General features: G+C 41.5%; 1 protein-coding gene across 21 annotated transcripts in view; it reads left to right on the top strand.

The window, feature by feature from the left end:
- The window catches only part of LOC125451860 (cAMP-regulated phosphoprotein 21-like), a 405,355-nt gene that overhangs the window by 360,511 nt on the left and 28,718 nt on the right, over nt 1–16,126 (top strand). For all 21 annotated transcript variants that reach the window (XM_048529526.1, XM_059645782.1, XM_059645784.1 and 18 more), the window contains one exon: nt 5,926–6,052. In XM_048529526.1, coding sequence (XP_048385483.1) covers nt 5,926–6,052 — 127 coding nt within the window. The remainder of the gene's footprint in view (nt 1–5,925; nt 6,053–16,126) is intronic.

Below are 16,126 nucleotides of genomic sequence, written 5' to 3'. Positions count from 1 at the left end.
TGCTGTAGCCGATGCTTCATTGGAGACTTTGAACGGTGTTCAGTCTAGCTTGACAACTTGGATTTTCTTACTCTGTGGTGGCTTTATGAGCCGTTTTCACCTCCGGATGTTGTGTGAGGCCTTGTCAGTCATGTCGGTGGTTTTCGGAGGTTGTTGGTCGTCAGATTTGCTCGTTGTGGTTGGCTGTCGTTGGTTCCCCTGGTACAGAACAGCCCTGTGTCAGGAGGTTTCAGGGAGATAGCTGTGCAGATAGTTCTTGGAGAGAGTAGCTATCTGGGATCCCTTTTCTGTTAGTAGCTGCGGGGATGGCTCTCTCTCTCTCTCTCTTCCTTCTCTTCCTGTTTCACTCACTTCTTTCTCCTTCACTTGCTTCTCCTTCAGTGCTCTGCTGGGCTCGGGGTCTCCAGTTACACCCAACTGCAGGATCCCCCCTCCTTATCTCCAACCAAATAAATTGAGCTGCTGTTCTTCCTGTTGGGGCTGGATCAGCTTCCTGAGCATTCGAGTAGGTTTTTCTATTGAGGTGAATGGTTTTGATGGCTTTGAAATGTCTGACATGTACCTTGGATGGATATCCGTTTAGTTTGCATAGTCGTGTGAATGGATTTTTTACATCCAAGATGAAACAGGTTTGCATGTAGCACAATGGTGTGGAATGTTGTGCCTGAACACTGATTTGGAATTGAACGATTTTATACAACTATCGGCTCCAAAGTGTCTGAAGTTGTTTGTTTCCTACAGACTAGCTTGCATTGATTTTAGCTGGGGCATGAATGGGCGTCTTCCTTTAGATTCAGTTAGACATCCCCTGTCCCATACATCTGCCCCTGGGCTTGTATGTTTCCCAGTCTGTCCCAGCCAGCCTCTTCCTGGCTCAGCTGCAGCCCAAGGCTTCTGGAGTCCCTGTGAATTTAATCCAATATAATTTGCACAACTTTGATGGGGATTTTTGCCCTGCCTTATATTTGGGTCAGGAATTTGATGCCTAAGTGTGTGATAGAGGCAGATTGGAGTCAATAGATGGTGTGATTTTGAACTGTGTCCCCAGATATTAGCCTGCATTGCCAGCCCAGTGACATTACCACTCTGCCACCACCTCCCCTTTGAGATGCTGGGCACACACATTGTTGGACTTCATGAGGTCACTGAACCTTTTTGTGGTCCTGGACCCCAGTTTGGGTGCTGACAGCCTCAGCAGATTACAGCTCCTCCTGCTTGACAAGGTTGGCTGGCACCCTCAGGGCAGAGGCTCCTTTGTTTTCCCCACTGTTTCATTCATTCATTCATCACCCCCAAGGATGAGTCTGAACCATCTTATCTGTCGGTCTTTGCTTCTTCCCACTGGATAATATACCACAATTGCTGCTGCATTGTAACACCTCACTGGGTCTTCTGTTCCTGCAGCTCTTTCAAACTCTATCCTTTGTTTTATTTTGGCTCAGATCTTCTCGATTGTCTGTGACTGGACTCAAGCTGCACATCGCGACTTGACTAATGTCCTGATACATTGACTTCTATGAGAAGTTTCGACTTTTCAATAGGCACTACCCTTTCTCCCTGGAATGCTCCACAGATGTGTTGAGCTTCAGATGCTTCTTACCTGGACACTTACCTAGAAAATGCTACATACATCGAAACCGAGTGTAATTCCTGGATGGAGACAAAACTGACACCCTAATCACTCAGTAACCCCAAATTAAGCCCAAAAACCCTTCTTACCCTTCCTCAGCCCCTTTGACAAACCCTCCTTAATTTGCCCTTCCTGACCTGACCAGGCTAACCCCTACCCTCATGAAGCTCCCACCCTGACTCGACTTCATTACATCCCGACTTGACCCAATCTCCTGACACCTCATCCACCTTGCCCATATTCTCATTTACACTGGATATTTGAGATTGCCTTATGGCAGCTGTAGCATTGCAATTGTGCTCTTTGAGAAATGCAGCCAGGTTCAGAAGATCACGCAAGACTTTCAAAACACCTAGGCACAGAATGATTGAGTAATGGTGCAATTTGATGATGATTACCGTATTGCAGAAAATCTGAGCCATTGTCAGTCTGCATTCTTCCTACTGAGAATGAATCACTTCACATTTATCTGCATTAAATTTCATCTGCCAATTGTCTGTCAATTCCACAACCTATTTCATTTTAAAGTTCTATATCCTCCTCTTCAGTTCACAATACTGTGCAGCCAACTTTTGATCACTGCTAAGTTTGAAGCTATCCTCTCCATAGTGGTCTAGACCACTAATATATTTCAGGAACAACAGGAGCCTAACACTGACCCCTGAAAATCTATGCTATAAATCTTTCTCCAGTCCAAAAACATCCGATATCCACTACTTTGTTTTGCTGTCATTCAAACAATTTAGTATCTATGTTGGCACTGATCCATTTACTCCATGAACATTTAACTTTTGGTATATGTCTTTTGTGCAGCAATTTATCAAATGCCTTTTGGAAATCCATGTACACCACATCAACAATATTACCTTAAGAAAACTCAATCAAATTAGATAAACAAGATTTGCCGTCAACAAATCCATCATACAGGCTTTTCTTAATTAACCCACATTTGATAATTGATTATTAATTCTGTCCTGTTTAATGGTTTCTGGAAGCTCCCCATCACTGAGGTTAAAGTGTCTGATCTGTAGTTGCTGGGCGTTTTACACCTTTTGTTTGAACAAGAATGTAACACTTGCTATTTCCCAGTTCTCTGGCACCACCAGAGGCTAAGGGAGGCTGTAAAGCTATGGCCAGTATCTCTGCATGTTTGAATTTCGCTTCCCTGCATACTGGATGTTTTTATTACCCTACAAACAGCCTACTCAACATCGCCATTTTATAAATTTTAAACCTTTTTGGCATCTCAATTACTTCTTATTTTACCATGTCCTGTGCAATATTTTATTCTTTGGCAAAGACATTTGCAAAGTCTTCATACAATACCTCAGTCTTGTTCCATCCCTCCGTTTGTGGGATTGATTTTTTTTTGGTCTGAAAACAGTCTGATTCCTCTTTCATTTATGGGACTATAGCAGACTCATGGGTTTGCTATTTATGATAGCTAGCTATCTCCTTTCGTATACAACTAGTGCTTCTCTTATTTGCCTTTTAAACTCACCTTTGAACCTTCTATTTTATCTAGGTCCTTAATTATATATCAAGAGCATGTTTTTCCTTTTTCATCTTAATTCCTTTCTCTTTTGCTATCCAGGGAATTTTGACCTGAGTTTCATGACTTTTCCCAACCCTTTTCCCCTTTAAAGACATGCCACTGTTCAGTTACTGGAAGACCACAAAAGGTAGAAGCAAAAGAAGACCATTCAGTCCATCAAACCCACTCTGCTGTTCAATGAGATTATGACGGATCTAATAATCTTTAACTCTGCTTTCCTGCCTTTTCCCTGTACCCCTCGATTCCATTACTGATTAAAAACCTGTCTCGATCAGCCTTGAACATTCTTGAAGACTGAGTCTCTTCAGCCCTCTTTAGTAAAAAAAAGTCTGTAGACTCACACTTCATTTGAAATTCCACTCCATCTCTGTGTTAGCTGGGTGCTCCCATATTCTGAGAATGCACCCTCACTTCCACATTGGAAACCACCTCTCTGCATGTACACTTTTAAGCCCCTTAGGAATCCTATATGGGCTTGGAGAAAGAGAGAAGGTTACGAAGTCTAAATGAGGGTTGCTGTGCATTTTGACTGCAGCATTGGGTTCCTGTTGATTTGAGTCACATCCATCTTCACCATTTTGAAGTTGGCCATCCTCTAATGAATTAATTTCACTCTGCATTTTTTCTTGTCCTTTTCCAGAGCCAACTTAAACCTTATGATATAAAATTCACTGTCAACAAAATCTACTTGGCACATCTCATTCCCAAGAATCAAGTGTAGCAGTGCTTTTTTTTCTCATTGGATATTGCTGCAAGAAAAAAATTCCTGGACACGCTGTAGGAGCTCGCATCCCTCTCTGCCCTTTACGCCCCTACTATCCTTATTTATATTCAGATAATTGAAGCCCCCTGTTATAGCTATTCTACCAGTTTTGCATATCTGTAATTTCCTTACAAATTTGTTCTTCTGCAATTTTCTCACTCATTGGTGTCCAAAGACTATGCTAAGCAATTTAATTGCAGTTTGATTTGTTGGTTCTAACTAAATAGATGTTTCCTGGGCCCTCTGGAACATCCTCTTCCTCCAGCAACACAATGTTCTCCTTAAACAAAATTGTCAACCCTCCCCTTTCCTTTCTTGTTTGTTCTGGGGACCTAATACACAAGAATATTTAACACCCAGTTTTCCCTTTTTGAAGCAGGCCTCTGTTTATCACCAGAATGTCATAATTCCATATGGTAATCTGCACTGTAATTTACCAAACATATTTACCACACCCTAAACAGATGTGCACTGCATCTTGTTTTAGACATTATCACTTTTCTCCTTTACTCTGTACCCACCTAATCATGTATAATGCCCAGCTGCATATCTCTCTGTTAGTGCTATGTTGTATTCCCCGTCAAGTTAAACTTAAACCTTCTCCAGCAGCACTAATAAATTGCCTAGCAAGTAACTAGTCTTTTTAAGTGCAGTTCATCTGGCACGTTCAGGTCCTATTCCCGTAAACTGGTCCCATTGTGCTAGCAACATAAAACTAACTTTTCTTTTTCGAACCACATGTTCATCTGCTTTATCTTCCTAGCCTGGTGCCAAGTGCTTTTGGGGTCTTGCTTGCTCCTTTCCTACCACCTCCCTATATTCTAACTGTAGGATCACATCCCACTTTCTGCCTGTGTCGTTGGTATCACTGCGGACCATCCCCACTGGTGCGCATCCTCCCCTTCTGAATGCTTTGCAGCCATTCTGTTTAATCAGTACACTAGTTCCCAAATGGTTAATAATCCGCTTCACTACTGAAGGATATTATTAAGTAAGCAGCTACTAATTCCTTTTGCCATATCTAGGGAAGGTCCACAAGGAAGTTATAAGCTTCCATTAATCATATTTAATTGAGGTGGACATGCAGTGTCAGTGATTTTCTGCCTTTATAAAGGCTGATTGCATTCCGCACTGCCTTACTAATACTTTCCTGGAAATAAAACCTCTCACAATACTCAAAGCTGAATATTATTATTTTCTGTATATTTATCCATGTACTCTGAGCTATAAATTTTAATGCAATTACTGATTGACATGTTTTTTAAACCATTGCCAACTGTGTGAAGAATTGCCTTGTTTACTCTATAACAATTAGTTACAACTAGATCTGAGCAGAAACATTTGAAATTTCATGACCAAGCAGTCATCCTTTTTTGCCACACCACAACCAGGAAACTGAAACATCTGCCTCATTGCTACAGTTAAAAAAAAATCATTTTCTATGATCTGCATTCATTGGAGAGTATTTGTAAACTTTACATATTTCTTCATTTGATCTGCATAGAACTGACTGGAATAGACTGCTTTTCCAGATCATTAAATACAAAGAAAAACACAATCAAGACAGTGTTGTTAATCTACAAGCATCTGAATGTTATCTTATGTATGCTATGTATCTGTGCTACTAACTGTGGCTCCCTGGAGCCTGAGCTAATTGTGTTGGGAATTAGGCTGAAGTAAAACACAGCAGTTGGTATCCTGATTTACGGTTCCGCAGTGGTAATGAGGTTGATGGCAACGTACTGTATTTGAAAAGGACCAAATAATTTATGAGTAGAATAACAAAGTTGGACAAACGTATTTTTACACTGTTAAATGTTCTGCTTTTCCATGAATGCTTCTGTTTGTTTTACTGTGTTGTGAGCTCACAAAATTTGTTACAATCATACTTAAATTCTTGAATATTTTGCTAAATAATTAGAAATATATACACTAAAGGATTGAAGCTGGAGATTTTTTTCTGTGACTCTCTTTCAGTTGCCAGTGTATTACTATCCATCTGGCCAGTACCCTACCTCAACAGCCCAACAGTTCAGACCTGTTGCTTCTGTTCAATACAATGCACAGCGAAATCAGCATATACCACAGACCACTCAACAGACAGGTATGGCACTTCAGCTGTCTTGTTTCATTTCCCCAAGAGAAATTGCAAATGTACCCTTGAGTCTGTGACTAAATTTTGATTTGGAGCCAGCGGAAACAGGGATAAATGGATTTGGCCTTCGCCGCCACATGCTTGATGAAGATGTTGCGGACATATTTAAGCAAGCGTTCTTTACAGCTACACTTTGCATTGAATGATTTATCAAAATCAAGCAGTGTTTTCTTTGAGCTTCAACTCCAGTCTGCATTCCTGCCTTTTCATTTCAATTCTTTGTAATTCCGGTTAATGTGCCTGTATTACACATTTTGGTCGGTTATGCACCGTTTTGTGCTGTCGGTTTCTACAAGTGGGACTTTGCTCTTACAATTGGAAATCTGTGACATTTTTTAGGTGCAATCCTAGCAGAATACATGAACCTGGAGATTAATGATGATTGCCTTTACAGCAATAATACACAAGTAATGTAGAATTCCCAAGACATCCTTAGACTGTTTGAGCAAGTGAAAATCATAGATCAGGGATTTGACAAAATGTAATGAATAGCCAATATTTTTGAAAATGAATCAAGTTAACTTATAAAACACGGTGAATAGGGTAATTGAAATAGTAAATGCCAACAAAATGTCCTTGTGTGCTTCTTAGTAGGAGAATACTGTTTTGCACTGTGTCTGGACGTCATCAGAGTTACATCCACACATATGAACATATGGGCTTATAGAGGGAATAGGCCATTTGGTCCTTGATACTTCTTCATTTAATAAGTTCATGAATGAGCTGACTGTAACCTACATTCCATCCACATTCCTGTCCACTCCCAAATACCTTGTACTTCCTTGCTGACCAAGGATCTATCCACCCTTCCACGATTCAGCAAGAATTACAAAATCTGTATACAGACTCTGTACTTAGCCATTTAAATGTAAACAAAAGGAATATCATCAGAAGCCACTTCATTGATTTGGAAATACCTGTGGGTGACTTTCACAACTATCAGTATTATTAGGTCCATGACACCAGGTTGGACGATGATGTTCCGCAGTAATTAAACTTCCGTAAAGAATTTCTGATTCAAAATGAGGTGTCTGTGTCCAGTTTAGGATGTCATCAATTCAGTTCCTGAAAAGCACGGCCTGGCATTTAGAATTGAAAGCTTAAAATATTTGCTTAAGTAAATTTCTAAGGAGCAAAACTTAATTATGCTCTTGGATTAAAAAAAATTGCACTGGGGCTTTGAACACCAGAGATGAAAGTTGCATATTGGAATTAGATTCAAGACATGGGACAAGTCCTACTGTTATGATCCTGCTATTTTCTTGCAACTGCCAGAACCCAGAATTTTCCAGGGGAAAAGGATGCACAATCTCAAAAATGGTGCAGCCCAATTCTAGAATGAAAGATCCACACTACTTCAGGTAAACAAAGAGACTTTTCCACAATATAAAACAAAGAGCTACAGATTCTGGAGGCGTTAACTTAGTTTGCTCTCTGAGGATTGCTGAGTATCACCAGCAGTTTCTGTTTTTTTTGAAGAGATTTTCCTGTACAATTGCAAGCTCTTCTAAAATGAAGATGTAACTGGACTGCAGTCAAGAACAGATACTACTTTTTGAATAAATAAACAGATTTAAAAATTGCTATCTTGATGGATTTTTAAATTAAATACATTGTATCAATGGGAAGTGATTCAACATTTACTCATTGCTATCATTTGAAGATACCTTTTTCTGCGATATGAAATGTACTTTACCCCATTAACATCAGATTAACAACTTCTAACCTATCTGAAGACCTCCTCAGGTTTATAATTTTTTATTTGACAGCTCTAATGAACTGTCTTAGGGTTAGTTACATCTGCTAATCACCACTATTCGATAAATCACCTTAATGAACACAGTTACAACTCCTACTGCAAAATTTACTAATAATTGTCATGGAGGCAAAACTGCTTTATTTACCTTTTAAACTCTTATTGCTATTAATCAATAGCTCACACTATGTTCCCAAGCAGCTGATATAAAATGTACAAACTGTTAAGGTCCAGCTGAATCTGTGGACATTAAGAAATATACCTGCATCAGCTCCCATCTCACCTCAATACTGCCAGTTGCCTCGTTAATTAAGATAAGTCAGTGCTATGTCAGATTCTTCTGCATCCTTATGAAAATGGCCAAGGATGAAAATGGAGACATGAATCCCGACTGTCATGCTTGGTGGTGAATTTTTTTTTCCTGTCCCACCTTTATTTGGTCCTCGAGTATCAAACAGACCCCAATCAGCTGGTGAGATCACAGATACCTGTACTTCCATATTAAAGATTTATTCACAGAATGCAGCAACAAACATCTCTATCACCTGCCTGCCGAAATCCCCGTATTCTAGCAGCCCTTCTAAATATTTTCAAGATACTTAATCAATGTCCTCCACTTGCTTTTCCTTAAGTTCAGCAACACAATTAACATAATATTAACGTGCAGTACAATAAAAACAGTTTGTGCTCTAAGAATATCTTTCACACGTCCTCAAAGATTATAATAGTTCAAATGTTGCTATTTGTGGCAACATAAGTATTCAAAATCACAATTTACACTTCATTGTTCAAGGGTGTGATATTTAGTTTGATACCCAAGTTTTTTTGTAAATATATTAACACCACCTCTGCAATGTGTATGATAGAAGATGGGAGCTGATAACCATTGATCTTGAAGATGCATTTTCTTTGGAAACTGGACAAGTTTTTGGAGAGGGGGCCGTTACACTGTAAGAGAGCGAGTAGCAAGTCTCACAGTGAACCGGTCTCTTTTCTAGAAGCTACACACTCGTCAACAGAAAAATGCTTTTTTTAAATTAAAATAGTAGATTAAGCACTTGTAATTGTCTTGGTTCTGCATTTTTCAACTATTTATTATTTAAGCCTTTGCGCACATGAAGATGCAATTTAGCAATCTTAATGCTGCTCTTTTTAAATACCTTGATATGTGCCATTTCTTTAATCGTGCTCAGAAAGGAATTGGTAAAGTAAATGTTATGTAAACTAACTACAATTTTAACGCATTGTTAATTGAATGCATTAATGTTGGTTTTATTTGTGTAGGCTTGGTTAATGTATTATGAAAAATCTTCAAGAATGGACCAGTCCTTTGGCTTTGCTTTTGAAGAGGCCTAGAGAATTTTATCCTAACTTGTGTCTTTTAGATCCCACTCAAGCAATTTCCTCAAAGCCAGTCACTTGACTTCCTCTCAAACTATCACCAACCATCTGAATGAAAATCTTCAGAGATAGCAAGAACTGCAGATGCTGGAATCAGAGATAACACAGTGTGGAGCTGGAGGAACACAGCCGGCCAGGCAGCTTCAGAGTTCGGGTCCATACCCTCCCAACCTGAAATTTCGACTTCCTGCTCCTCTGATGTTGCCTGACCTGCTGTGTCCCTCCAGCTCCACACTGTGTTGGCTATTAGAAATGAAAATTTGACTAGTGCTTTTATTATTGAGTTTTCACACTGATTTTGGGATAACTTTAAGTGCATATGTATTGTAACCTAATGATTTCAATGAATGTCATAGAGTCCTACAGCACAGAGGCAGGCCCTTCAGCCTAAACCAGTCAAAAATGTCCATCCATGCCAGCCCCATTTCCCTGCAATGGCCAATATCCTCGTAAGCCATTCCTATCCATGTATTTGTTCAAATATCTTTTATATGTTGTTAAAGTACCCACCTCAACCATTGCTGCTGGCAGCTTTTTCCATATGTGTGCCACCCTCTGTATAAAAACGTTGTCCCTTTGGTTCCCATGTATTCTTTCCTCTCTTACCTTAAACTGATGCCCTCTAGCCCCTGATTCCCTAGTCCTAGCAAAAAGATTGAGTGCCTAACCATGCCTCTCATGATCTTGTAAACTTTTATTACATTCCCCTCAGTCTCCCACATTCCAAAGGAAAAAATCCTAGCTCGTCCAATCTCTTCCGATAACTCACTCCCTTCAGTGCCGGCAACATTCTTGTGAATTTCTTCTGCACTCTTTCCAGTTTAATAACATCCGCCCTCTAGCAATGTGACCCAATCTGAACACAAAACTCCAAGAGTGGCCTCACCAATGTCCTGGACAACTGCAACATAACTTCTCAACTTCTTTACTCACTGCCCTGACTGACGAAGGCCAGTGTGTCAAAAGCCTTCTTCACTGCCCTGTCTACCTGTGACTCCGCTTTCAGAAAACCATGCGCCTGAACTCCAAGGTTCCTCGGTTCCACTACACTCCTTAAGGCCCTATCATTCACCATGTAACTTGTACTTAGATTTGACTTTCCAAAATGCAACACTTCACACTTATCTACGTTAAACTCAATTTGTTATTTCTCAGCCCACTTCCCCAGCTGATCAATATCCTGCTGCAATTTCTGATAACCTTCCTCACTGTCCGTGATACCGGCTATTTTAGTGTCATCAGCAAACTTACTAATCATGCCTTGTACGTTCTCACCCACACCATTGATGTAGATAACTAACAGAAAAGGGCTCAGCACCAACCCCTGAGTCCCACCACTCGTCACAGGCCTCCAGTCCGACAAGCATCCTTCCACTATTACTCTCTGCTTCCTAACATCAAGCCAATTGTGTATCCAATTTTCCAGCTCTTCCTGGATTCCATGCAATCTAGTCTTGCAGAGCAGCTTACCGTGTGGAATCTTATCAAGGCCTTATACAAATCCATATAATCTATGTGTACTGCCCTGCCCCCATCAACCTTCCTGGTCACGTCATCAAAGAACTCTATCAAATTTGTGAGGCATGCTCTCCCACATACAAAGCCATGCTGATGACTCTTAATCAAACTCATCTTTCTGAATGCATCTATGTCTCCTCCCTCAGAATTGTCTCAAGTGACTTACCTACCACAGATGTTAAGCTCACTGGTCCATAATTCCCAGGTTTTTCTTTGCAGCCCTTCTTAGGTAATGGCACAACATTCACCCCTCCAGTCTTCTGGGACCTTACCCACGACTAACCATGATGCAAATATATTAGCCAGCGTACCGCAATTTCTTCTCTAGCCTCTTGCAAGGTTCTTGGATATATCAGATCAGGATCAGAAGGTTTATCCACCTTCCTATATTCCAATACTTCCAACACCTCCTCTACTGTGATATGGACGGTCCCCAAAATATTGCCACTAACTTCCCCAAGTTCCCAAGCTTTCATGTCTTTCTCCACAGTAAACACGGAGGAGAAATATTATTTGAGGACCTCACCCATCTCCTATGGTTCCACACATACATGTCTACTTTGGACCTTGATGGGTCCTATTCTCTCTCTAGCCATCCATTTTCTTTAATATACTTAAAGAATCTCTTTGGATTCACCCTAATCTCCTCAGCCAAGGCTATCTCATGCCCCCTTTTGCCCTCCTGACTTCCTTATTCAGTAAACTCCTGTATCCCCTACATATCTCCAGGGATTCCCTTGATCCCAGCTGTCTGTACCTGAGCTATACCTCCTTTTTTTCTGGTCAAAGCCTCAATATTTGTTGTCATCCAGTGTTCTCTACTCCTGCCAACCTTGCCCTTCACCTTCACAGGAACATGTAGACCTTGAACTCTAGCTGTCGCACTACTAAAGGTTTCCCATTTGCCAGAGGTCCCTTTGCCTACAAACAAACTATTCCAATAGTTCCTGCAAGTTCCTGTCTAATTCCATCAAAATTCGCTTTGCCCCAATTTAGAACTTGAACCTGTGGACCAGTTTTGTCCTTCTTCATAACTATTTTAAAATTAATGGAACTGGTCACTGGTCCCAAAGTGTTCCCCCACTGTCACCTCAGTCACCAGTCCTTCCCTATTTCCCAGGAGTAGGTCAAGTTCTGACCCTTCCCAAGTAGGGCCTATATCCTGCTTGAGGAAAGTTCCCTGAACACATTTAACAAATTCCACCCCATCTAAGTCCTTAACACTGTGGAGGTCCCAGTCTATGTTAGGAAAATTAAAATCCCCCACTATGACAATCCTATTTCTCCTGCAAGTCTCCGCAATCTCCTTGAATATTCGTTCCAGCAATTCCCAATGACTATTTGGGGGCCTACAGTACAACGAATAATGTCACCGTCCCCTTCATATTTCTTAGCTCCACACATAAAGCCTCACTGGATGATCCCTCAGTTATTTCATCTCTGATTACTGCTGTGATACTCTCCTTAATTAAAAAAAACCTCCCCTCCCCTCTTTCCTCCACCTCTGTCCCACTTAAAGCACCTGTACCCCCGAACATTAAGCTGCCAGTCCTACCCCTCCCTTAGCCATGTTTCTGTAATGGCTATGATATCCCAATGCCATGTACCTCTCCATGCCATGAGTTCATTGGCCCTACCTGTCAGCCCTCTTGCATTGAAGTAGATACAATTTAATCTAACAGGCATTCCTCACTCCCTGGCCTGTTCCACTCTGACCTGTCTCTTCAGTTTGCTGTTTCTGATTACTGTATCTCCTTCCAGCCTTGCACTTGCCTCCCTGCTGTTGAGGATCCCACTTCCCTGCCAATCTAATTTAAACCTTACCCTTGCAGCACAAGCAAATCTGCCCACCAGGATATTGCTCCCCCTTCAGTTCAGGTGCAACCTGTCCCTCTTGAACAGGCCAGCTCTGCCCCAGAAAAGATCCCAATGATCCAGGAATCTGAATCCCTTCCCACTGCACCAATTCTTTAACCAAGCATTCATCTGCCATATCCTCCTGGTCTTACTCTCACTAGCACATGGCACTGGAAGTAATCTGGAGATTAACACCATCAAGGTCCTGGTTTTTAACTTTTTTCCTAGCTCTCTATAATCACTCCGCAGGACCTCATTCCTATTTCTACCTGTTTCATTTGTGCCGACATGCACAATGACTTCTGGCTGCTTACCCTTTAGAACATTCTGCAGCCACTCAGAGATATCCTGGATCCTGACACCCAGGAAGCAACATGACATCCTGGATTCCCATCTGCAGCCACAGGATCTCCTGTGCCTTCCCCCTAACTATCGATTCTCCTATCACTAAGGACCTATTTACCCTTCCCCTTTCCCGCTGCGTCCCAGAGCCAGTCACAGTGTCACTGACCTGGCTACTGCTGCTTTCTCCTGAGCAGTAAACTCTATCCCACCACCACCCAAACAGTGTTCAAAATGATATACTTGTTTTTGAGGGGAATGGCCACATGGGCTTCCTGCTCTGTCTGCCTACTCCCTTTGCCTTTCCTGGTGGTCACCCAGCTACGTTCTTCCTGCACCTTAGGTACGACCACCTCACTAACGCTCTAATCCATGATGTGCTCAGCAGCTCAGATGACCCTGAGTCCCATTTAGGCCCAGCTCCAGTTCCCTAACACGGTCTCCCAGGAGCCTGCAGCTGGAAGCACTTCCTACACGTGTCATCATCAGGGACAATGGATGTCTCCCTGAGCTCCCACATACTGCAGGAGCAGCACACCACTGCCCTAACTACTATCTCAAATGCCCTAAGACTAAAGCGGAATGTTAAAAGGGTGAGCTTACCTGTACTTTTTACTGAGCCACTGCTCACTAAAGCCTCTTGAACCAACACCTTACTTCTCATTCTGCTATCAACAATGTGCTTTTTCTTCTAAAACCTTGTTTGCTTCAAACAACTATTAATGCAAACTCTTGAGTGGACTTCTTCTACACAAGCAGTGTGAAAATCTTACGAAAATCTATCTCTTTTTCTTTAAATGTCCCAAATAAAGCAGCAATGTAGAGTTCTAATTGTATTTATGTATCAACCAAGACTGGGTCCATTTAAACAATGGGAAAAGGTAGGGGAATCAAAGCTCCTTGGATGATAAAAGTGGATAGAAACCAAGATTAAATAAAAGCTAATAAAATGTGAGGCTGGATGAACACAGCAGGCCCAGCAGCATCTCAGGAGCACAAATGGTGACGTTTCGGGCCTAGACCCTTCATCAGAGCCCGAAACGTCACCTTTTGTGCTCCTGAGATGCTGCTTGGCCTGCTGTGTTCATCCAGCCTCACATTTTATTATCTTGGATTCTCCAGCATCTGCAGTTCCCATTATCACTTAACTAAAAGCTATTGTCTATGATACATTACAGATGAACACCGCAAGTGGGATCCAAGTCGAATACAATAATTAAGATGGATATTGAAGAGGAAAATAAGACTGGCAAAAAGGGAAAATGAGAATTGAATAGCTGCTAACATAAAAGGGAATCTAAAATCATCCTCAAGCACATAATTAATAAGAAGGCAGTAAGAAACTGACTGGGACCTATTAGGGTCACAGTAGGTGTATGACGACATTAGGCAGAGGCCGAGGCTGAAACAAAATAATGAGTGCTTATTAAATGAGATGAAACTGACAGACAACAGTGGGAGCAAAATTGGTAGTGATAATGGAGAGGATGAAAATTGATAGTCAGGATAGGAAAGATTAAATATGTTTAGTGTGGATTAGTCACTTACTCCCTTCAGGATAATAAGGGAGGAGGAAGGGGAATATGTGTGTCATGGGAGCTTTAGAGCATTACAAAGGGGTTTTTCTCTTTGTGACACTCTGGTCTACCTGTCTATCATCCCATGAGCACCCGTAGCACCCCCCGTGGTACCTTCCCAGCTATCAGAGATGGAGTAACACTTGCTTTTTTATCTCATCCATCTTCATTGTCCGAGGCCTTAAACACTTTTTCCAGGTGACCCAGTGAAGTAATGCTCTACTTGTACTTCTTTCAAGCTAATTTACAGTGTTCACTGCTCAAAATGTAGCTTCCTGCTTAGACCAAACACAGATTGGATGACCACTTTAAGAAAAGCACCTGCTCAGTCTGCAAGCATCAGCCAGCTTACCATTTTAACATGCTATCTTGCTCTCGTGCTCACAGTTCTGTCCTGAGTCTGTTACAGTGTTCCACAGAGGCCCAATACAAGCTGGGGGAACAACACTTCACATTCTGCTTGGGCACTTTGCAGCCTCCTGGACCCAACAAGTTCAATAACATTAGACCTTCAACCCTGCTCTCCATTTTGCAATCCAATTTTGTGCTCAAATGTGATTGGCTGGTAATCCCAGAGGTTGAGATTTCTCGCCGTTGTGGGACAAAAGCACCATCTTGTGCTAAAGTCCCTCACTGATCGAGTGTTACGGCTGCAAAGAACACTTGTTCTAGTCTCACAGTAGACTGTCTATTTCCTTTCCAGAGTTGCAAATCGTTCACACACCCCACCCCTCCAATATCTCCCTGAAAATTTCTACCTGTCACCTGCCAATCAAGGGCCAGTATCAAGGAAAGTATTGGAATTTGTTAACAAGGCGAAATTGTCAACATAGCAGTGGGTTTAATAGGACATAAATCAAGTTGGGATTTATAGAGGTTTATAAAATCATGAGGGGCATAGATATGGTGAACAGCAAAGGTCTTCTCCCAGAGGTAGGGGATTTCAAAACTAAGGGGCATATTGTTAAGGTGAGAGGAGAAAGATTTAAAAAGGACACGAGGGGCAACATTTTTACACAGCATATGTGGAATGAACTGCCAGAGCAAGTGATGGATGCAGGTACAAATTTTAAAAGATATTTGGTTAAGAACATGAATAGGAAGGGTTTGGAGGGAGATTAGCCAAACTGCAGGCGTTAGTTTAGTTTGGGAATATGGTTGGTATGGACTAATTAGACAGAACAGTTTATTTCCATGCTGTATGACTCGATGACAAAGAACTTCCTTACAAAATTTGTTCTCAGCTTTTGAACATCACTGGCAAGGCCAGTGTTTCTTGCCCATGCCTAGCTGCCCTAGAGAAGCTGATGCTGAGTTGTTTCATTAAACCATACAGTCCATGTGATGAAGTTATAGCCACAGTGCAGTATGGAGGGGAGTTCAGCATTTTAACCCAGTGTCAGTGAAAGAATGGTGATATAGTTCCAAGTCAGGATGATTGCCCCTTGCAAGGGAACTTGAAGGTGGTGCTGTTCCCGTGGTGTTTTTTTATTCACAGGCTGAGGGTGACACCAGCTCGGCCAGCATTTATTGCCCATACTAGAGAGCAGTTAAGAGTCAACTACATTGCAG

Source organism: Stegostoma tigrinum, chromosome 5 (genome assembly GCF_030684315.1).
Source record: "Stegostoma tigrinum isolate sSteTig4 chromosome 5, sSteTig4.hap1, whole genome shotgun sequence".
Classification (NCBI taxonomy): Eukaryota; Metazoa; Chordata; class Chondrichthyes; order Orectolobiformes; family Stegostomatidae; genus Stegostoma; species Stegostoma tigrinum.
The sequence above is the reverse complement of the archived record's forward strand: the minus strand, read 5'-3'. Positions and strand labels throughout refer to the sequence as shown.